This window comes from Cadophora gregata, assembly GCF_030347475.1.
Source record: "Cadophora gregata isolate MNR1 chromosome Unknown scaffold_1, whole genome shotgun sequence".
NCBI classification, from domain to species: domain Eukaryota; kingdom Fungi; phylum Ascomycota; class Leotiomycetes; order Helotiales; family Ploettnerulaceae; genus Cadophora; species Cadophora gregata.
Genome location: NW_026695924.1, coordinates 3,761,252 through 3,783,861, shown reverse-complemented (window position 1 = coordinate 3,783,861; position 22,610 = coordinate 3,761,252). Strand labels below are relative to the sequence as shown.

At 44.9% G+C, this 22,610-nt stretch overlaps 5 protein-coding genes across 6 annotated transcripts; 1 reads left to right on the top strand and 4 right to left on the bottom strand.

Moving 5' to 3' along the window:
* The first annotated feature begins 4,957 nt into the window (after positions 1-4,957).
* On the top strand, positions 4,958-6,749 carry ONS95_001222 (uncharacterized protein). Its single transcript, XM_058494407.1, has 6 exons — positions 4,958-5,158; positions 5,241-5,521; positions 5,571-5,645; positions 5,696-5,742; positions 5,800-5,998; positions 6,052-6,749. The coding sequence occupies exons 2-6, from the start codon at positions 5,291-5,293 to the stop codon at positions 6,361-6,363; spliced, it is 864 nt and encodes a 287-aa protein (XP_058364612.1). The 5' UTR covers positions 4,958-5,158; positions 5,241-5,290; the 3' UTR covers positions 6,364-6,749.
* A 1,441-nt stretch (positions 6,750-8,190) lies between these two features.
* ONS95_001221 (uncharacterized protein) lies at positions 8,191-9,320 on the bottom strand. Its single transcript, XM_058494406.1, has 2 exons — positions 9,031-9,320; positions 8,191-8,974 (listed from the first exon to the last, which is right to left on the bottom strand). Exon 2 carries the CDS (start codon positions 8,921-8,923, stop codon positions 8,225-8,227), a length of 699 nt encoding a protein of 232 aa, XP_058364611.1. The 5' UTR covers positions 8,924-8,974; positions 9,031-9,320; the 3' UTR covers positions 8,191-8,224.
* Positions 9,321-12,187, bottom strand: ONS95_015016 (uncharacterized protein). 2 transcript variants are annotated; one of them, XM_058508695.1, is made up of 3 exons: positions 11,274-12,187; positions 10,530-11,225; positions 9,321-10,483 (listed from the first exon to the last, which is right to left on the bottom strand). In XM_058508695.1, the coding sequence occupies exons 1-3, from the start codon at positions 11,590-11,592 to the stop codon at positions 9,369-9,371; spliced, it is 2,130 nt and encodes a 709-aa protein (XP_058364609.1). In that variant the 5' UTR covers positions 11,593-12,187; the 3' UTR covers positions 9,321-9,368. The 2 variants fall into 2 exon arrangements, with proteins under 2 accessions (XP_058364609.1, XP_058364610.1); XM_058508696.1 differs by having other exon boundaries at positions 10,530-12,187.
* Positions 12,188-12,492: 305 nt separating this feature from the next.
* Positions 12,493-14,052, bottom strand: ONS95_001220 (uncharacterized protein). The gene is made up of 3 exons (XM_058494405.1): positions 13,836-14,052; positions 13,664-13,758; positions 12,493-13,600 (listed from the first exon to the last, which is right to left on the bottom strand). Exons 1-3 carry the CDS (start codon positions 13,895-13,897, stop codon positions 12,657-12,659), a joined length of 1,101 nt encoding a protein of 366 aa, XP_058364608.1. The 5' UTR covers positions 13,898-14,052; the 3' UTR covers positions 12,493-12,656.
* Positions 14,053-14,243: 191 nt separating this feature from the next.
* Positions 14,244-15,066, bottom strand: ONS95_001219 (uncharacterized protein; the record flags this gene model as incomplete). Its single annotated transcript, XM_058494404.1, has 2 exons — positions 14,244-14,754; positions 14,909-15,066. 2 exons carry the CDS (start codon positions 15,064-15,066, stop codon positions 14,244-14,246), a joined length of 669 nt encoding a protein of 222 aa, XP_058364607.1.
* Between the last annotated feature and the right edge of the window lie 7,544 nt (positions 15,067-22,610).

The following is a 22,610-nucleotide window of genomic DNA, read 5'->3' as shown; positions in this document are numbered from 1 at the left end:
AGGAAGTAATAGAGATTATATTAAAAGAGGGCCTATTATTTATAGAGGAGGCTAAGGAGTACTTAGTAGTAGGTATAAGCGATATAATAGAGGTAGATAGTTAAGAGGAGTATCTATATATTTCTTTTATTTATATAATATATTAGGGGATATAATCAGGAGGCGACTACTTAGTTAAGAAGGGACGTATATAGTAAGATAGTAAGGTTCTAAGTCGGAAGATAGTTAGCTTATTCCGTAAGGTTATATAAATAGGCGTAATAGCGTGTAATAAATATATTATCTTCTCTCTCCTACTCTTACTACTTATTTAGTTAGTAGTCCTCTATATCCCTGCTTACTATACACTTTAATAGCACTACCCCACTTCTTTATAATATACGTTCCTTTCTCTGTAATAGCTATATTAATCTTATATAAGCTAAGCTATTAGTAGCTAAGCTTTAGTTTAGAAGATATATTAACTTCCTATTTAGTATTATATAGTAAAATAATATTATTAACTTTAATTTCTACTTAATAAATCTGCTAACTAGTATTAAACCTATCTTTACCTATTACTTATATCTTATATTACTTTATAATTACCTTCTCTAAATTTTTATCCTTAATTTAAATCTACTTTATATAAAGAGCTAGAGTCTCTGCCTCTATCTAAGTATTCTCTTAATCTATAACCCTTTAAGTAGGGACTTCTATTTCAACTAATAGAACTACCTTTAACTTATACTATATCTAAAATAGTATATACCTAGTCGTTTCTTTTACTATATAATAATCTACTAAAAGTACTACGTGCAGATTTCTAACCTAATTACCTATTCCCTTATCTATTATCTTTACTAAGATATCCACGATAGGTTTATAACCCCTCTTTACTATTCTATTTACTAGGGTATAATAAGCTAATACTACTACTTTTTAGATTCTATATTTCTAAGTAAGCTCCTTTACTTATTTCTTATTTTCCGGCCCTTTATTAATAACTAGCTTCTTAAAGATTCTATAGTAATATATTATATCTTCCTAGAGGAAATCTATAATAGCTACTGAAGTTATATTAGCTAGGGCTCTAGCTTTAACTTATCCGGATAGATTATCTTATACTATAACTAAGTAGCGCTTTCCTTACTTTAGTAGTAAATATACTATATCTATTCTTACTTTAGTTTATAAAGCGCTAATCTATATAAGATAAAGCGCCTCCTTTATCCTTATAGAGTCCCGAAGTTAATAAGCTTTATACGTCACTATATAAGCCTTTATATCTAGGTATAATAAGTCCTAGAAATACCTTTTTATAACTTTCTAGTAAATACTTTCTTATCCCTTATAACTTATATCTTTATAAAGGGATTTAAGGATTATTTACTACTTCCTTTTACTATCTATAACCTTTCTTATTAGAAGACCTTTATTAGTACAGTAATATAGAACTCTATCTTAAACTATATAATTTAGAGCTTACTACTTAAATCCTCTGAAGTCCTTAAGGTTAACTCTACCTAGTTACTTTAGCGTAAGAAGATACTTTATAATAAGCTTAGAATCTAAACTCTATACCCTTTATAAGTAAAGTACTACTCTCTTAGTTTAAATACTAACTTTAACTTAACTAAACTAAGTATTTATAAAGTTATTAATATCCTCTTCTAGAGCTTTAATATCTAACTCTTTCTAAGTAGCTAATTACTTAGATAGCTTATCTACTATTATATATTTTATTCCTAGTATATAGTATACTTCGAAATTAAAAAAGTATATCTAAGTAATCTATCTTATAACTAGAGCCTTAGGTAAGTCTAACGCCTCTTAATTAAGCTATATAACTAGAATTATAGTATCTATTTCTAGGATAAAATAGCAGCTAATTAGGATCTCGCGAACTTTCTTTAATATCTTTAAAACCCTATGATACTCTCTCTTAGTAGTATTATAATTTCTTTTTATAACTATTTATACTCCGCTATTATACTTAATAAGATAACACTTAAGGTTATAATCTAGTTATATTAAGACTATCCCCTATCTCTATAAGCTTATATTTACTACTAGAATTACTTCGCTACTTCCTTTAGAGATATCTAGCCTTACTAGCGCTAGAGCTATTATTAGAGCTAACTTTAGCGTATCTATTATAAACCTTTTAATATCCTTAAATTTCTACTCTACCCTTTTTTAAAGTAAAAGGTATAGTAGCTTAGCTTTTCTAGTATAATCGATAATCTAAATATAGTAGTAGCTATAGACTCTAAGAAACGCCCTAACTTCAGTTGTGTTTTAGTATTCTTATTAGTTAAGTATTTTTATTACTTTTTTATTATCTAGTAACTTACTTTCTGTAGTATAGATATAACTTACTAACTTCAGGCTATTAATCCTAAACTATAACTTAGAGCTAATTATTACTCTCGCCTTTTTTATATTAGCTAGAACTATATTTAGATTTAAAAAGTGCTTTAAGTATAGCGCGCTTAGTATACTTAGGGCCGGTATAACTGAAATATACTTAACTTCCGCTATCCTAGAATTCATAATCCTTGATTCTTAATAGCTTTTCTTCTAGACTTAAATATATTTTACTATATTACTTTCTTCTATACTTAGTATTCTTTAGTTCTTAAGATCTCTTAGAAATATAGTTATATTAGGGAATTTAGTAAACGATTTAAATCTTTAGTACTTACTTATAAGGTATAGTATACCTAATATTACTAGAATTAAAAGTGCTAGAGTTACTAGTAAGAGTATAGCGATTATACTCCTTATAACTTTTAGACTTAGCTCTCTTAACTACTCTGACTTCCTTAACCTCTTTTCCTTATATCCCTTTTTCGCCCTACTTTAGGCCTCTTTTTTATATTAGACTTACTTTCTTTTTATATTTATTTATTCCTTACTTATTTTCTTTATATAAACTTTCTCTATTACTATAGTAACCTTATCTTTTAAGCTCTATATAATAACTTTCCTTTCTATACTTCCTTAGCCCTCTCTACTTATATTCCGCTGTTTCCTAATATCTTACTTACTAAATAGGGGTTCTTAGAGTCCCTTTTTTTTAGCTACTTCTTATATATCTATCTATCTCTATAATAAAGATACTAAGTAATAAAATTCTAACTCTTACTTTTACTACTAGCTTAGCTATATCCTAACTACTCCTTTACTTTACTTTTAGTTCCTTACGTAAGTTATTAATATAAAGGAGTAAGGTAGTGCTATTAAAGTATATAGTAAGTAAGGATATAAAGGACTACTAACTAAATAAGTAGTAAGAGTAAGAGAGAGAAGATAATATATCTGTTATATACTATCGCGCTTATTTATATAACCTTACGGAACAGGCTAACTATCTTCCGACCTAGAACTATACTACCTTACTATAATATTAAAGTTAAGATATTTAAGGAGTTCACGAAATTCTACCTTTTTAATAAGTCGTAGAGGTTAAGAGTAAACAGAGATGAATCTGTAAAAAGTTAGTATTTAAAATAAGTAAGAATAGCTATTAAACCTTATGTAGAGTAGCTCTAGCTAGTTAGAGTTAATACTCTATCTATTTGTAGTCCCTATATTTCTCCGCTTGAATTAAAGCTCCTCCCCTATTTCTAGCTATCGTTTAAAGCTAGAGCTAAGAGGTATTTAATATGTAGAGTTGCTAAAGGTAATAGCTATACTGCAGGGATCACCTTTCTTTAAGCTGTAAGTAGTTAAATAGAGCTCCGCAGACCTAGTTCTACTGCTTATTAGATAAGATTAACTACAGTAGGTATAGCGCTATTACTCTTTGCTTGTAATCTCTTTATAATACTTCTCCTTGATATCTTCACTTAGTATATACTAAAATATCCACGCCTATCGTTTCCTAAGCTTTAAAGGTAGTTCTAAAGCTATAAGAGCCTCTAATATAGCACAACATGTTATAAGGTCTAAATTAACAGGAACTAAAGGTATAGTATCGTTTTCAGCTAGTAGATAGCTAAATAGTAGCTAAACTTAATAGCTACGTCGTCTTTATAGTATTAAAGTATTATTTAACGTGTTAGAGGTATTAGAGGTATTATTTATATAACGACGAGCTATTAAGGGAGCTATTTTTAATAAGGTAAAATCAAGATATCGTTACAAAACACCGGTAAGAATTAAGATAACTTCAAGTGAGAATTATAATATAACTACGCGGCTGAAAATTACAAATAAGATAGCAAATAAAAGCTCTCTACTGTAGCTTTTAATTAAACTTAATTTAATATAATTATAGTAAGAATTACTTAAGCTATACGCTCTAGAGTCTCTACTTGAACTTGATTTCTTTTAGGTTTCAAGTACCTGCGCTAGCTATAGCCCGCAGCAAGGGACCTAGCTAAAACAGGTAAAACGTACCCGTTTAGCGAGAAATCTGACTAACTAACAGCTGTTCTCAGTCGCTGGAACGAACGCTAGTCCGTTTAGGGTAGGCGGCAACGAACGGCAGTTAGTTCCCGTTTTGCCAAGAACAGCAAAACTATTAACTACATTAGGGACAGCGAAACAGGAAATATTAGAGACGGCGCGAGGAAGTAACTGAAAAATAAAAACCCTCGGGCCTAGGTCTTGGAAGCTCCTTGAATATGGAGGTTTTTCCATGTCTTGTTTTCTATGGCACTTTTTCTATGAGCATAGAAATTTCCCTGTCCATAAAGACCGCTGCAACCGTAGTGTCACTTGCTGGGAATATCTGACAACACTCTCTCCGTGTTATCCTCGAGGGGAATTTGAATGTTTTATGGCTAGTAAAGGAGGTTATCAATAGAAAAATCCGTTTTGGCTACCTTTCAAAAGGGGATGCCATCTCACACATCAAGAATTACCTATAAATCCAAATCCAAATTTCCCCTCAACACGGTGACACGTGATATCGCGTTAGGTTAGGATTATCCTCGCCCTGGATATGAAGCTACCTAAAAGTAGAATAATTGAACAAGCCACAATCTAAAAGTGACTCATAGACTCTAAAGGGCGGGTTATCTTTGCCGCTTTGACGCCCAGGACGGGATATCGACTCGGATCCCCATGATCATTGGCTTCGAGACTCAATACCCCGCTTCAGCTGGCTGCATGTCAGAAATTGAATTGACTTTAAGACGCGGTGCATCTCAGCTCCGAGGACAACAAGGCGCGTCACCCTGCCAGAATTCATCAAACAATGTAAGAACGAGAGACATATATTGACCCCATATCCACTTTCATGTCAACAGATTCCACAGGATAGTTCTTTCAATCAACAAGACTAACTCCCTCTCTCACAATGACCGAACCAACTCCAGAACTCAAAACCTACCATGGCAATTGCCACTGCGGTGCTTTCAAATTCAGCGTCAAGATTCCCGAGTTGAAAGGAGCAATGACATGCAATTGCAGCATGTGCTTGAAAAAGGGGACATGGTGGGTGATGGTGGGTCCGGGAAATCTTAGTATTGAGAAGGGTGAGGATACATTGAAGAGCTATGAGTTTGGGAACTGCACTATGGATCATAAGGTATGACCAGAAAAGCGATTCATGCGTAGAGGGAAGCTGATGAAGAAAGTTCTGCCCCACTTGTGGAACTGGTGTTTATGCCAAGGTCAAGAAATCACCTGCTGGAGTGGATATTGGTCTCAATGTAGGGTTCTTCATTCTCACCTGTGCATCTTCGTGACTGACGAATTGTAGGTGAGAACCTTGCGAGATGTTGATCTGTGGTCTTTGGAAATCACGAAGTAAGTCACCGCCTTCATGCTCGTTAACACTGAAGAGTCGGGCTAATTACTCCAAAGAATGGATGGCGCTGCTCTCGAGCCAAAATATAAACCTCACCTATACACCGGACCAGAGCCCACTGCCGAGTTCGAAAATGCCAAAGTTTACACCGGAAGCTGTCATTGCGGCGCAGTAGGAATGGCAATGAAGACTGCTGGTCCCCTTGCAAAAAGCGGTCAGCATATCGAAGAGTGCGACTGCAGCATCTGTGCACGAGTAAGCCACCTCTATCCTTCCTTGCAAAATACTTCAGAATAACACCCAATCAGGAAGGCGTAATACTCACCTACCCCTCCCCCTCCCAAATCCACATCACCAACGCCTCTTTCCTAACATCCTACTCATGCGGTCGTAAATGGCGCAGCTGGGAATTTTGCCCAATCTGCGGTGTCTGTGTCTGGGCTAGGAAGCACGATCTCACTCCGGAGCAATATAATGCGTTTGGTGATGCGGATGAGGACTATGCTGTTTGGAGAGCCAGGATGAATGTCAATTTGAGAGTGCTGGAAGGCGTGGAGTGGGATGAGATAAAGGTTGAGAGGGGTGAGAATGAGAGTGAGCCGAAGTATGTTGTGGTGTGAGGAGGGATGGGAAAGACTGTGCACATGAGGTTGCCGTTCGTTCTTGTACTGTGTGTGTGATACCTTGATCTTTCATTATCTCTCACTTCTGCGTGCTCCCCCATTCGTGACTTTCAATCATTATTTGCTTTGTTTCCCTGTCGAAGCGAGGTCCCTAACAGCTCAAAAGTACGTGTTTCCAGCAGATAGTACATAGACATGTATAAGGAGGAGGTAACTTCGGACCTTGATCAAAATGAAAATTACGAATCTTTACGGCCGTAGTTTAGAGTCTACATAAATCTGTAGCCTTTGTGACAGAGCGCATGTACTGTTCCTGGACTCCTACGACCCATCAAAGAGCCACGGGAGGTAGCAAGAAACATGGCTTGACCTAAGATGCTGTTATCCTACGAAGGATTAGCCTGCATGTACATAGATGCGTATGAAAGGAGAGCTGGATGTGTTTCCAGGACCACGCAAAGCGTCTCGTATTGAAAGCAGTCAGCATCAGCTTGCATCCAATGTAAACATTACGTGCTCTGCGAATGATGTGAGTAGAGTAGGGACTTACAATCATCTAGAGAAGAGTTTCAGAAATACATAGATGGGGCTTGAATTTGATCACAGTTACTATTCGTGTCAGAGTTCACCCTGCCAATATTTAGACTCCTCGCCAGTGTGTCGCAGGCATCTCTGTCAGCGGCGCAGCGAAGTTGAGGCCAGATCCTCGCTTCCTTCGCGTCCTTTGATTTCTTTAAAACAATCCAAATTGTCCTCGGACGACCGCTGTCATTTCCAATTGAACTTGAAAATGTACTATTCACGAACTCTCATCCTTTTAATAGTCCTGATCCTCCTCTTCCCACCCAATGTCAGCATCGTGGCGGAGATACCGACATAGCTATATTCGCCTCACCCGAAAACATCACAAGAAGAGCTTCACCACATAAGATGCCTCCACAAAACGATTTTCGCACTCTTGAGATCGACCTATTACTGGCCAGTCTCTCGGAAAATATCGATTAGCTAGCGCTGGCAATACATCTCCTCATTACCGTACATTGAATCTCCTTCGGGCGAGTCTGCCTGCGAACCTACGTCAGTAAATCTCCCTCAGACGCAAGACTACATTTTCTTAGAATCATTCCATATATTGACGCCTACCGTCGACTCTTAGTTGTGTCGGTTTTAAATTGAGCATTCAATCACTCGCACCAGTCTTGTGGAAGAGCGTGTATTCAGCTTCGAAATATCGGTTGCTGCTCGATAGGAGTGGCAATGATTTATCATTTATTGAGTCAATGCAGGATCTTGATTGTGACAGAAGCACTGAATGCTCCGAAGTTTGGAATCCAGGATTGTAAGTGGACAAAGAATGTACATAGATCAGGATTATAAATTCGTTGGCTCGTAACTAACACACTTTTCTAGCTACCTTTGAGGGGGAAAAGAAAGGAAACCAGGTTGTATTGTGTGCCAAAATAAAGAGCCGTAATATTAAGCGCACCCATCCAAGATCCAACTAAGACGCGTTGAAGTACAAAGGAGATTCAAGTAACGAAGCAGAGGAACATTAACAAAGAGTGACTTGCTGCGAAAGCTTCGAGACTGTGTTACAATTTGGCGGCCTAACGAGTATAAGCTGGCAGTGAAAGATAACAATAATCGAGGTAGAAACATGGAAATAACATGAAAAGAACATTGGCGAGTCTGGATAGACATCACGTATCAAAGTGGAACCATTGTAGCTGGTCTGAAGAACGCTGTTCCGGAGAGTACTGTGCAGTTCTGTTGTCCTGTAGACGGTAATAGTCGGTTCCCCTTTGTGAGGCTGCGAGCTCTCGCCTGAGTCCCCGAAGGTTGAAAGGGGAACCGACTATTAGTACTCAGAATTGAAGTCCGGCACATTTGGAGGAATGTTCGGTTGTAAATTGTCCTCGCGAAACACGGGGGATGTGTGGTCGAGGGCGAAGCCACCTGGAGCAGGCTGGCTCATGACGATCGACTGGTGTAGTAAGGATGGACTCAAATTGCTGAGAATGGAGATTTGAGTGTCCGGGGAAATATGGGGTTGCATGCACAATTGCGAATACTGAGTATCATGTGGCTGACAGTGAGAGCTGGAGAGGCAGTCTGCGTAATTCGGTTGCGTCGACGCGTTCGATAATAAACCATCACTGTTGCCGAATTGTAGCTCTGAGGAATCCTCGAGGAGAGGGAGGAGCATGTTGGAGGATTGAGAAGGCGACCACCAATTAGACGCACTTGCAGGACCACATGAGCCAGTAGATGGTTTTGAAGTGTTCATACACATATCGAGTTTGGACCCCATTCCTGCGAGGAGATGGTCGCTGGCAGATAGATCGTAGGTCGAAGAGATATTGTTGGAGATCGAGTCGAAACTTGAATTTAACTCCAAATCACTTCCAGATGGCCTGATATTCTTCAGTGTGATGTTGACTCTTGGAAAATGAGGGACTTGATGCAGTATCGAGGTGTCATTGAAGGATGTGTGCCATGGACGATCGCACCCAAGGCTACGCTCTCGTAGCAAGCAGAGTAGTCGCTCGGTACACATTTGGATTTGGTATCGTAGATGAGATACCAATTCTCGCCAGTCTTAGTTTCCCTGCAGAATGTCAGGAGACTCTCACAAAAGTCGCCGAACATAGAGGCTGTACTTACGTGCATGATCTTCATGCTTCTGGTTTCTAAGTCCAAATGAAGTATCCTTAGACCAGCATATGCGATAGCAACCGCGGCAGTCACACTCCCCCAATATTCGTCCGTTTCGGCTTTCACCTCTTTGGAGCAAGCAAAAAATATTCGAGATAGGATCTCGTCCACGCGATTCAGCATGAAATACGTGATCTGGAAGCACAGATTGTTCTCTGACTGGGTCTCGGCATCATCTTGGCTGTCGAAGCTGGGCAATAGTTGTGGCAGGAACCTAAGGAAACAAGACAAGAACTCAATCACTAAGCAACATAACAGTATAATAAGATAAGTAAGCCATAATCTTCTCACCACCAATTCGCATTCCAACCCCACGTCCTGCCAGCACCCAGACCCAAAGAACTCAGCGCACCACCCTTCTGCCTGCCCACACTCGGCACAATACTCTTCAAAGTCTCCTGACCTACACTTCTCTTATTCTTCAGCGCCATATCCATGATCCTACCCCTCTCTTCTTTCACTTCACACAGCTCGCCGCCACCCTTACCCGCAGAGAAGGACGAGACAGTGGTGTTGATGGAGCTGATGCGGTTATTGGGGCTATCATCGACGCTGAAATAATGATCGGCGCTAATGCTTCCTCTTGGATGACGAGAACGATTGCCGCTGCGAGAGTGACGTCGCATTTCTGTCCAGATCCGCCTTGCTGGGTCCATGTCTTCTACGCTGCCGAGTTGTGTGGATCTGGTGCTGCCAAATCTTGCGAAGGGACTTGGAGATCCTGTCGTGCGAGGAGGCGACATGACACCTCTGGCTGAAGCTATTTGCACCAGTGGGGATGAGAGCGTAGAGCTGATACGGGCTGCAAGGCTAGTTGGAACAGGCTTGACAGTCTCTTCGCTTGAGCCACCAATGTGTTCAAATCTCTTCGCTATGGGAATAGGGGTTCGCTCGCCTGCAAGCTTCTTGATGACTTCACGAGCTTGGACTGATGGAAGATAGGTCTCTACCAAGTGAATAAGAGGATTAACCTCCAGGGGAGAATGGATTGTTTGTGAAGTTCGAGGTGACCAAGCCGAAAGCGGGTTGTGCCTTTTTATGACCCCGGTTGCCTCTGTCTGCAATCGCGTGATGTGCATACTCATGCCATCTTGGATGACTCCAGGTTTTTTGATGTTCGGAAACCCAGAATGTTTATATGTTAGGCGCACAGTCAGATAGGGAGTCAAAGTGTCACCTAGATCATTTTCCAGCTGCGCGATTAAGCCGTCCGACGAGGATTCTCTTAAGTGACTTGGAGGGATGAACTTGCTGAAGCGGATTTTTGCGAGAATTAGTTGAGTTTCCCCGGCACGAATAGTTTTGCTCTTGTGCAGATCCCCAATGATTTCTGATACTATACAGCCTTGACCGGGGTGGAGGTCGATACGCATAGAATGTAGTCGTCCATAAGCTGCGATTTCTGGTCATCGTGAGTATTTGAAGCGTGGTAGACAGTATTGACGTACCTGAAATACGAGAACTTGTGGATCGAGACCCATCATATCGAGCTTCGTATCCATCGGCCTTCTGAAGAGTACCAGTGACTTCGATTGCCACCCACAAGAAGCAGCATCCAGTATCCACACTGGAGATCTCAGGTGTGATGACGACCTGGGGGCACAGAACAAAGACGTCCGGTGGGATAATATCGGATACTGTTGATGAGGGTTGATTCCCTTCATGAGAAGATATTCTTGAATTGATGCTAATGTCTGTAATATCTAGACTGCCGGGCCGGAAATCATTACCACTGTCTGTGGAAGCGATGCTGTCTGTATAAGATTCAGCCGAGCTGTGGTTCTTGCTCCGTGACAGTCGACGAATCAATGTTCCTTTGGACGCTCCGGAATCCTTGCGCCGAATAGCTTTGGACTCATCGGACAAGCGACCGCCAATCGCTCGCAGGAAGAAGTTCTTAGATCTGGAAGGTCTACGCTCGGGAATTTTCGGTGGACTACCTTTGGTCGGGCTTGGAGGTTTTCGAGTTGATTGCTGTGGAGTAAACATAGAATGTCGCGTATCTCGTACCGAAAAACTTGTAGCATCGATGTCTTGACTTCTTTGGTAAAGCTCCGATTTGAGAAAAGCACCAGCACTGGCAGTTCTCGTGGACGGTCGAGCCTTCGGCGTAACATCGGGATCATCATCCATCTCGCTCAAATCTCCAAGTTGTCAGCACCGGCTCGTCACTCAAATCCCTCACGACTCACCCGAATGTTTCCTGATGATGTCCGAAAGCGCACTTCCAGACCCAATATCTTCATCAGGCTCCGCCATACTCAAAGCAATCACACTTCCCCTTCCTTGCCTCTTCTTTCTTACTGTCAAAGGTCTGTCGATTCCCTGCGGCGGACTTCCCTTGCTCTCGTAGGACCCGCTAGAAGAGCCGCGTCCTCTGTGGACAACCTCTCTGGGCGATGAGCAGTTGGCGACGGTTTGGCTACGCTTGATGATTCGAAGAGGCTGCGGTTTGGCGATCTCGGATTCGCGAAGCTCCACTCCAGACGGGTTGACCTTGACGGATGCCATATCCTCTTCGCAGTGTCTCCGTATGCGTGGTCTTTGTCACCTTCACTGAAGGATTTGCCGCGACGAGTAGGAACTTGGTTGATAAAGCTGCTGTAACCTTCTCTGGAGTCGATGCTCTCTAGATCGATCCAAGAATCGGCGTATAGTTGAGAAGAGCGAAGGTTTGATCTTCGAAGTTTGCGTTTGCGTTTCGACTGGTTGGTAGTAGACCAGGGATAAGTGTTATTCCAGAAGTTTTTGATGGATCGTCCGGCGCGTTTGCAAAACTCGCTGGCCTTGAGGGCGATAAATGCTGCGGATGCTGCTATTACAATCGGAACTAGGATGAGTGCTCCGATTGCTGAATTATTGCTATTCATAGCCAAAACTTGAAGAAATGTGGACGTTGCAGAATAGACTCTAATGCTGGGTACAAAAGATGGACAGTTGATAATGAAAATCATGTTTTAGGCGTTGGGATTGCAGGGAAGGAGCTACCAAGAATCTCTGCAACAGCTAGTCGGGGACTAAATGGAAATGCTGCACCAGAGTAGTCTCTCAGGGAGTAAAAGAAGATGGGCGATTCTCGTAGATACAAGGGCAAAAATTCTTCATTCCCTGTAATCATTTACATTGCAAACAAGCGACACATGCAAAAGAAACAACGATTATCTGGCGATAAAGCAGAACCACGAGCAGGGAAAGAAAACCACGGATCCTATTCGACATTGATGAATGACAACAGTATCGCAGATAAAATAGAACAGAAATCCTCGGACGTAATGTTGAAATTCCTACCTGCAGTATCTACCCCAAGCACCGTTGAAGAGATGGCTATTGAGGCCAAGTTCGAGAGAAAAGTGGAACATTCTCAGTATGGTCCTGTGAGTTGGTCACCTCCCAACGCGTTGTTATGTATAACCTTAAATGTAAGTGATCGTGAACATAGGATAGATTACTCAACTTTAAATTGCGAATGGGTATCTCATACTAACATCGGCTCCAAATAGAACTCTGCTCAAACGCCCCTCTTTAAAGAGCTGCACAGCAGCAGAGTAGCACATCATGCAACTTCAGACGACATGTTATACAATTCCCCTCCTCTGCACGTCATCCCCAGCCTCAACAGTCGCCCTTACCTGCTCCATGACACCCTCCACCTCCCCTTCGTCCAGATTCAAGAACCGAATCAAATCATCTCCTGCATCTCTTCCAAAAAGCACCGCTTCAGCCACACTATTATCGACTCCCTTCCGAACCCTAACTTCCCATACACCCTCCCAATTCCATTCTCCAGGTCTTCTAGCAGCCATAGGCGCACTTGTACCTCCGGCCAATCTCTGATATCCATCTGGGACGCCTGAACTACTTCCATCATCACTCGATCCATCAGCCCAAGCACCCTTCTCTTTATCCTTTCCGTCCCCGACATTCGGCATAGTCGTCCCAGGTACAGTGAGAGCAGGTAATATCTTCCCTGCTTTTGTCCTGTAACTCCTCCACGCATGCCACGCCCCCGGATTCCCCGCCGCCTCAAGTGGAACCTGATCCAATACGGCATCGTCATCAAATGTACTCCGTATATACCTCAGCACATCGTACGTGCTTACTTCATCCTTCCTCCCCACCCCATCACCACTTGCTGTCGTCCCAGTTCCAGGCGTAGGACTCCCGCTCATCCCACTGAACCCGCTGCCCGGACTTGATACCCCGCTCCAGCTCCCTCCTGCTCTCCCAGGCGTCTGCAGCTGCCCACTTGCGCCTCTCGAGCGCTCCGCACTCCGTCGACTCGCACGTCCAAACCACCCTGGAAAGCCGTGACGTAGGGAGAAGCCACCGGGTGGAAGCCTCTCCTCGTCTGTTGCTGACACGGTACCGCCGTCTTGAATATCTGTTGTGTACATGTAGGTTGTGAGGGGTGTGATGAGAGGGTGGAAGATGTCGGTAGAGAAGGTTACGAGGGGTGGGAGAAGTGGGTAGGTTGGTGGGAAGGAGATTTGGAAGCGTAGGATGGAAGGGGCGTAGGGTCCTGAGATGAGTTAGTCAGAGAAGTGGCATAGGGGCAGAAGGATTGCATCGAGAGTATGCTGACCTTTACGTATGAAGAGTACGCCGGACCAGAGGGTTGGATCGCCCGGTGTGAGGGACATGAAGACGCCATGTGGACAGGCGTACTTGAGACTCGAGCTGCGACTTGCATATTAGCTTTACTTCCTAACTACAAACTCGGATAATTAATAAGAAACAGGAGTTGGATCACAAACAATTCAACAAGTAAATGCTGCTTCCGCACAGCGGGGAGATTGGAAAGCTGTCGTGGTGCCATCGTTGTGTTCCTGACGCGTAAATTGAAGTTGGGTGACGTGAAGTCAAGCTTCGAGGTTTCGGGGTCGCTAAAGGTTCTAGAACACGAATTGTCTCGACTCCAGTGACTTTACAAACAAAACATCTTAGCCGAAGGGGTCAGAATCAAAGTCTATTGTCATTATCCATGAATGCATTATCCTAATTTTCGGGCCTGCGATTTTGTGCTTTGTGCGCACCAGTATGCCTTCTCAAGGACCCTATCAAACTTGGCTGGTCATGTCCCCATTCCTGTAGGCACCTCTCCTCCAGCGCACGGCAATTCACGGCCAGTATGTACGTCAATCTCGATTGTTGCCCTCTCTGCCTCACTTTCCACCCAGCCTAACCTCAATCTTCGCCTTCTCCTGCTCTCGCAACTCCTTGATCTCTTCCTTACTAGCGTCGTACCTCGCGCTAACCTGGTTAAATGGATTCTCCTCACTCTTCTCAAATTCTTTCCGAATCCGCTCCCTCTTCTGGTTCTGCCTCAGACCTTGTCCACTCCCATCAGTCTCCATCTCCTTCAACCTACGCTCCTCATACGCCGCGAAAGCCGCCTTGAACCTCCTTTCTGGATGTTTATCAATCTTGGCCGCCGCGTCCGTAGTCAAGCTCAGCGCATCCAGCGCATTGTCAATACCAGTGGCGTTGAGTGCTCCTGGTGCAGCCGAAGGTGTATCGTCGAGTTGGGAGAGGTCGAGGCCCTTGTTAGTCTTCTTGACAGCGACTTTGGAGTTCTTCGGAGCGGCGCGGGCTTCTTTCTCTTCTTCAGCGAGGAGGGCGTCCTTTTCGGCTTTCTTGCGTGCTTGTTCTGCTTTCTTTGCAGCTTCTGCTTCCCTAAATCACAAACCAGAGCCTCAGTAAATGCTTTGGAAGGTGGGGTGTTCATATTGTGTTGCGATGCGGGGTAATTTTCCCCCTTCCAAAGCGCGAGGAACAATATGTCAAGAGAGTGACAAGTAAGGACCGTGAATTGCAAGTTGGAACGTACTTCTTTGCTGTATTCTTAGCACCCTTTCCCCATTCTTGGTCCTCTTCCGCAGCTTTCTTTGCGTTCTCCTGCGCAGCTTTCGCAGCTGCGGCTTCGGCCTTCTTCGCGTTTCCCGAAGCCTTCTTCGTATTCTCCCCAGCAGCTTTCTTGCCTGCCATATCTGTGATTGTTACCGTCTGTTTGTTTGTGTGTTCGGAGGCTCGAGTTCGGTACTATTTTGTGCAAGGCTTTCAAGGAGAGGGATTTCAAAAAGATGATATAGTATTCACACGAATCAAAAGGGCTTTCGTTTTACCCCGCCACCACACTGCCCACCAGTGACTCGAATGGCGGCGATTCGTTGTTCCGGCCATGCTCGTGATTGTCATCACGTGGACCGTCGTGATTCCTGGCTTCCAGTTTCGACTTCTCAACTGCATGCCTAGTCCAGAATTCTTCTCGTCGATACCACTCGATAAACCTCCATATCTATTACTCAATGTCGAAACTCGAGCTGGCCACATTATTATTCCGAGCGGGTTTGTCAACAAAACTGCAGGGGAACGCTGAAATTCGCCCAAAGCCCCCCTCCTCGTAAATTCAACTCCTTATCTCTCCACAAATCAGCCATAATAATCTGTCACATCCAGCGTATCTCACAAGCATATCACAGAAGTAAAACTAATCTCGCTCATCTCTCCAGAACAGAGTAGTGGCACTTGAGATCAGCTAGCTCCAGCGTCCTCTCGATCCTCATGCACCAACGAAAATTCCTACATCATTTCCATACAACAGGACCATCAACCGATAAGAAAGCAGTGGGAGTGTTCTCCTTCCATGCATTGCATGCCCAGACAATAACCATGATACGTGTGAAGCTGGGAGAGGCTTTCCATCCCATGCCAACTCAAATTCTGAGGCTGTCGATACATCCCACCGACCATTCGATCATCATCTGACCTCTTCATGAAAATATGACAGGTTAGAGACGTATCTACTGCATGCTACATTCTGCAACAGGGGAGCGAAACTGACAACTCATGTACCACGAGATTGACATTTCAAGATCCTCGGAAAACGGACGCAGCTTGCCATCCATCCTGCAGTGCGAGGCTATCTTCAACCAAACTCGGATGCAATGCACCGTCCCATTTGTCAGGATACTTCCCCGAGTACACAGGCACCAGATAGAGTCAGACTCACAGCTGCTCTGACACCAACAGACGAAAGGATTAAGACTGAGATATCGTGATATTGCATTCTCTCAAGGACGGAAAGCTGCACCTCGCCATTTCTGAATGAGGCATCCCCCGATTGTAGTTCGCAATTACTGGATGTGGAAGCATACGATAACGACATGGAAACGATGAGAAATTGTAGGGCTCGGTCGGTCTGTGACAACAATTGACCTGCATTGCATGAGGTCTTCAATCCGGCCGAGGAAACGAGGAGACGAGAAAATGCGAAGTGAGAAAAAGAAAATCCAACAACTCATGGACCGAAAACGTCGGATGACGGACCCGATCCTCTCATGATACTCTTCCTACAGCCGCATCTTCTACGCTATTAATAACGTCCAAGAAGAGATCCTCAAAATTTACTCAGATACCAGATATCTCGATAGCTTAGTTTGGCGCCACGTAATACCAATACCAGTAAACAAAAAACCCAGAGATCGAGGAAGACAATCCCACCAACGAAATGATTCTGCAAGCGTTACACGCGCGGCCCTATTTCTGGCCCCCACGGCGGCACCACTCATCCGTACGTTCGTCTTAGACGGGTGAGCGGCAAGGCTTGTTGGTTATGAAGTTGGTTTCGGTATTCGGTGAGGATCGCCCATGCCAGTGCCATGCTATGCCATCGCCCTATGAGATATGGTACCGCACGCAGCTTACATGTGCATCGCGGTATGTAATGCATATCTCAGTCTTTGCGTCTCGTCAATGGCGTTGGCAGATGGCTTTGCAGATAAACGAGCGCACGGTCGAGTCAGGCTGCATCTGTTGATTGAGGCTTTGGTTGACGGCAACACGGCAGGAAAATTGATGAACGGATAAGTGCAAGGATGAACGCGAAATAAGGGAAACATAGACGCGATGGGGTTCTGTCCTATCCTATCTTACCCTACCGAGTCTTCGGAAACCCATCTCCTGATCAATGATGATATCGAAGTTTTGTATCCGGGACAGAGAAAAGCGGAGGAAGTGGGAAAGTGGGAAAGTGGCAAGACAGAGTGATGCCTAAAGTCGTACAGATTCGTACAAGGCACGAGCATCAATCACTCCTCTGTTCGAAGTGATATCATGCAGGGCTGACGATACCATGACATGGCAGAATCCATATGAAATTTCTGCTGTCCACTCATCCGCTTCCTATCGTATCAGATCCTTTCCATCGTATGGTGCCATTCGCTTATTCGCACCTCAAATCAACACGAACTAAGAGGCGCTGGTGCAGGAAACCAACAGAAAATCACAACGGTGCAGAAACACCAAGCAAGTGGCTACGATTCATAAAAGAGGACCAACGGAACCAACAAACATTTCGCACCTCCACGGCGCGCTGCATTGAAGATGACCCAACCGGCGATCGCGGCGCGCGGCTATGATCCGATGAGTTATGAAGGACAGGGAAAATCAAATGAAGCATGATCGAAATATCATCACATCTCACCCGACAATGCAGCTAGCTGCACAGGATATATTTAAGATTTGTGCATACATACAGAGGACAGGGTATACCACATACATATACGTGCGGCGGGCACATACATATGCAAACGCCGCCGTCCAAACGCCCGGCTCATATGCCGAGAAAATACTCTCGGAGGCCGAAATATCCCCTCCGCCACTCGTCAAGGAAATTTTGTCTATCGTGTGACTCTCAACGCACGAAAGAGGATCAGGACGATAGTGTTTAAAACAATAATTCTCTTTTCCGCTGGTCGGTGAGCACTGAATGATAGAGAGCGAGACCGAAACCGGCGCACGAGTTGACTGAGCGGTGTGAGGTACTATGGTGTATCTATACGGACCGGCCCATCACGCGGCCAGCATAACAGGAGGGCGCGGACATGAGGCTGACGGACCAGGCCCAAGCTTACCTACTTAGCCCGACCTGATATCAACATACAGGATATTCGGCTCGCTCGCTTGCTAGCCTCATGTTTCGGTACACCCGAGAATAGCTCATACCTTGGAGCTCCCAGCTGTGACTATGGGAGGATTGCACTGACGTTGCAATAAGGTGAGACATGCATATATGTATGACGGTGATATTCTTCCACAAATAGAGTCATACCCATTCATGTTGTTTGACCACCAGGGGGGCAGATAACCATTCAATCGCCCCTGGATCTAGGACGCTGGGAAAGTCTCGACCGTGGCACGAGTAGAAACCACTGTTCTCCTGAAGAGATACCATGGAAAGGACTCTCAATTGCATCTAGTGATTCTCGCCTGCTGGCTGCTTGAGCCCAGCCCCTGCGGTTATTGACTCGAGCTGCCACTGCGGCAATTGATCGGATTGGATCGGATCTACATCAGGGTATGTACATTTAAAGTACTGTTTTACTGTCCAGTGTATGCAGAGGTACATACATTTACATGCAGCAGTCACCTTAGGATACCCTCCAACCTGCATGCAAACTCCCCTCGCAACATCCTATACGGCCGTTCAGCAGAGGCTGACGTTGGTTCTTGCTTGACCGAGTAGCATATGCACGATATACCATGTAACATGCAAGCCAACGAAGGGAAAGAAGAGACGAAGAATAGAAAAAGAAGGATACATGCATAGGGGCTGGCCTGCGAATACCAGACCCCATGCTTGATGGTCCCCAGCGAAAATAAACATTGCAACAGACCCTGAATTCAACCTCTTACTCTCACCGAATACCCCTACTTACCCCTTCTGGAACCTATCTACACTTACATCTTACCTTCTAGATGTTTCATTTAGCAAGCAGGGCAACGAAAATAAAACATTCGAAATCGTAGAAAGCCTACCTTACCCCCACGCACCCTAACTCTCTCTCACTCCTTCGTTGCCCCCCGTTTTCCACATATCTTATCCAAGGAAAGTCCTACAATACCTGTCTACCAACCTACGTCTCTCTCTATCCCTCCCTCCCATCCAAACATCCACCCCTCGAGATTCCCCCTCTCTCCAAACCCTTCGTCCCCTCTCTCCGCCAAAAAAGCGTCTCTACCCACCCACTCACCTACTCTCCCATACCCCACTGCCAACACCGCCCAACATCGTGGTTCCTGCTGGTAAGCAAGCCTGTTCCGCGTACATCCACGCCGTACAAGACACATCCTCCTCCTCAATGATTGGCCCTCCCAACGTCACTCCTCTCCCCTCCCTTTCGGCCCCTCTTCCCACTTCTTCCGCCCCATCTCCCATCCCCTAACTCCCATCGTCTAAGGTACCGAGCCGAAGACGTAAGTTTACCTATCGTACTATCCTGCCACGTCGGCAACGCTGTTGTCGTGTCAGTCATAGAAGCGGTCACGGGGTGAATGTACCTAGGGTACTTAGGGTAGGGTAGGTCTGGATCGCTACCTACCCATGGTAGGGACTGTGGAATAGATCAGATGACTGCCTGATTGACTGACTGACTGCCTTACTGAGTTTAAGTTAGCTTTCTTGACTTTGTTTTGTTTTGTTTTGTTTTGTTTTGCTTGGCTGGTATGAATAGAGAGTGTACGTGACGTGTGGTGAGGAGAGGTGAGATGAGGGAGGAGGAATGGCGGTGTGGTAGGTAGGGGAGCGAGGCGAGCAAGCGAGTGAGTGCAGGTGATATGGATCTGTCAACAGGTTAACAGGTCAACACGTAGGTATGTACTAGGTAGGTAAGTGATCACAAGATAGAGCGAAACTAAGGTAGGTACCTACCTAGGCAAGTTGACCTGTAAGAAAAGAAACGATCAGTATGTATGTAATGGGATGATATGAATTCGGAAACGGAAACAGAGACGGATACGGCTGTAAATCAAGATCGGTCGGTGAGTGAAGACTGCAAGGCTAAAATGGTCGGTTGCGTGGATTGCAAAAAACATTTACAGTACACTCTGGAGAGGAAAGTGCTAGGTATGGAAAAGGGATCTCGATCCCAAAGCCGAGGTTCGACGGACTGAGTTGAAAATGTACGTACTGGACACTGCACAGTACTCGTACAGTAATCAGATCTAAGCGTGCAGCAGACGTGCAGTGCAGTGCAGACGCAGACTGCAGCCTGCACACTGCACACTGCAGCGCATCAGCAGGAAATTCCCCGATGCGAAGGTTTACAGCTAAGTGAAGTGAATTAAGTAAACGCGATGCAATGCAAGGCCCAGCAAGGCGTCCCCATCGAGGTGAGGCGAGGTGAGGTCAAGCTACCTATTCAATACGAATATACTTTTCTTCCGAATACCCGACTTCCTTCCATTCCATCCATCCATCCCTTCCTTCATGACTTGCGGTGAAAGTCTTTTTTGTCTCTTTCTGGAGTGGAGTACGACCTGGGTAGGGATTTCTAAGTTTGGATGGATGGGAATCAAGCAATGTACTGCACGTACGGAGTATGTACAGGCTCCCTTATTAACCTTTTCGGAAAGGAAGCCGCAAAGTTCGTAAATAGAGTAACAGAGGGGCTCGAGGGGTAGGCACATGACATGGGAATGACTTGGTACGCTGCGTACAGTACAGTAAATTGACTAGGACTCAGACAATTGAGTTTTGACTTTTCGATGTTTCGCCTGAACGTAAAGTGCAGTGCGGTGCAGTGCAGTGCTCGCAGTGTGAAGCAAATTTTTACCTTTACTGTACATTACTTTTTCAAAAACATTTCATACAGTACATTTATTCGTTTTTTTGCGTCGATTGAGTTTGAGGGTTTTTTGGGTTTCATTTGGTTTAGGTAGGTGCTGATCTGATGATGGACTGGACTGGACTGGAGATGTATCCTGTTCCCCGCGAGCTTGATGATTATTGATGCATGAAGCTTGAAGCTTGAAGCTTGAAGCTTGAAGCTTGAAGCTTGAAGTCGATAATTGGATTTTGGATTTTTTGATAGCATGGCATGGCATGGCATGGCATAACTAAGTGTGTTTGAGTTCGTCCGATAGGAGAGCGTGGCTTCGGCGGGGATTGGTTATGTAGAGGGGTTTTTTTCTTTCTTTGTTGGAGATTTGCTACAGTGTTTCTATTTTGGAGTACGAGTGCTGTACCGTACGCCGATCGATACGAGTTCCTAAAACGGGTGTCTGTATGAATTTATGTACGTACAAGTACAATGTACAACCAAACCAATTCGTGTTCAACTTCATGAAAGAAAGTCACGCCACAACTCCATCATTCTCTGTCACCCCTCTCGCTTCCTCCTCGTATCTCCTCCTCGCATCCCTCGCACCCCTCGCACCGATCGCTCTCCCCCTTCCAAAGCCAAAAAGCCAAAAAGAAGGCCAAAGTCAGGAACAGGAACCGAAACCATCAAAATAAAATCCATACCGTTTCAAGCCTAACCTCTCTTTTCCCTCCTTCCCACCCTCCTACCCCTTGCTCTCCTTCCTTCCACCCACCCACTCACCACCCATCCATCCCCACTCTAACCCTTCCCCTAGACTAGCGAGCGCGTGGCATGGCTCTCTTCCCCGGCGGTACTTGGGAACTGAGTTCCGCGAGCGAGGTCGAGTGGCTCGTGGCCCCTGTCGGGCTGGACACTAGACAGGGGGCTTGGAGCAGGGATCATCTTAGGCAAGGCAAGGAAGAGGAAAATCTCCGGACCCCTCATCCATGATTTGCGGTGCAGAGGGCAGAGCAGGAGAAACCTTGGAGTGGGATTGGGAGTGGAGTGGAGAGTGGAGTGGACTTGGGCTTGGGGCTTGGGCTACAGTAAATTTACTACTGAACCTTGAATATTATGGTGATTAATGATGAGCCGAGCAGAGCAGCTGTGTGTGTTTGTGTGAGAGGGTGTGCGAGAGGGTGTGATTTGTACCCCTGATTGAGGCCAATTGCATGGCCTGCCTGCTGGGTGGGGTATTGGGTCTGCTTTGTGGTCAGTGGCCAGTGGAGCCAGTGGTCAGTGTCGCCGTTTTCCATCACTTCTTTTGATGGCACTGTAGGGCAGGGTAGGCAGGGTAGGGCTGCGCACGCAAGGCCAGCTACCTAATTTACCTACCTGCAATTGTTCGTTTCGCTCGGAAGGTCGGGAGTTTAGAATGCCACGGCCAAGGCCGGCCCACCACCATGTCATGTCATGGAGAACACCGAGAACACCTCCCTCCCCTCATAAATTTTTACGATGAGGCGATGGTGTCAATCACCAGCCCTGAAACAAGCTCCTCGTGTCTGGGTTCCCGGACCCTCTTCCAAAATCAAATCAGCTCACTTCTCACGGCGCGCCGTTGTTGCTGGGTTCGAGGTCTTTTTTGGTGTTCTTTTTCGCCCCCATGAACTATCTAGCCCCTGGACTACGACACTCCCTAGAGTAGAGAGGGCTCCACTAATGTCTCCCAAACGTGCAAATCCAGCCATTGGGAAGCGCACCATGCATCCGAGTCCGCCACCTTACCCGCGGAATCGGGACAGGAGTAGTGGAACGGGGAAGAACAGGACGGGGGCAGGGATTAGAGAAGGAAACGGAGCCTTTTCTAGATGAAAAGGGGGCGAGGTAGCGTCGCTGCGTGGGATGGGTTGGGGGATGGTGGTGGTTTGATAACGGTTTGGTTTG

Excerpts from the sequence above, each read along its gene's own strand:
- ONS95_001222 (XM_058494407.1), top strand. The coding sequence starts at position 5,291 with ATGACCGAACCAACTCCAGAACTCAAAACCTACCATGGCAATTGCCAC. Across the intron at positions 5,522-5,570 it reads ACTGCACTATGGATCATAAG|TTCTGCCCCACTTGTGGAAC; the intron begins GTATGACCAGAA and ends TGATGAAGAAAG. Across the intron at positions 5,999-6,051 it reads ACTGCAGCATCTGTGCACGA|GAAGGCGTAATACTCACCTA; the intron begins GTAAGCCACCTC and ends ACACCCAATCAG.
- ONS95_001221 (XM_058494406.1), bottom strand. The coding sequence starts at position 8,923 with ATGTGTACCGAGCGACTACTCTGCTTGCTACGAGAGCGTAGCCTTGGG.
- ONS95_015016 (XM_058508695.1), bottom strand. The coding sequence starts at position 11,592 with ATGGCATCCGTCAAGGTCAACCCGTCTGGAGTGGAGCTTCGCGAATCC. Across the intron at positions 11,226-11,273 it reads CATCATCAGGAAACATTCGG|ATTTGAGCGAGATGGATGAT; the intron begins GTGAGTCGTGAG and ends GACAACTTGGAG. Across the intron at positions 10,484-10,529 it reads CACAAGTTCTCGTATTTCAG|AAATCGCAGCTTATGGACGA; the intron begins GTACGTCAATAC and ends CACGATGACCAG.
- ONS95_001220 (XM_058494405.1), bottom strand. The coding sequence starts at position 13,897 with ATGGCACCACGACAGCTTTCCAATCTCCCCGCTGTGCGGAAGCAGCAT. Across the intron at positions 13,759-13,835 it reads CAGCATTTACTTGTTGAATT|CTCGAGTCTCAAGTACGCCT; the intron begins GTTTGTGATCCA and ends TGCAAGTCGCAG. Across the intron at positions 13,601-13,663 it reads CGTACTCTTCATACGTAAAG|GACCCTACGCCCCTTCCATC; the intron begins GTCAGCATACTC and ends AACTCATCTCAG.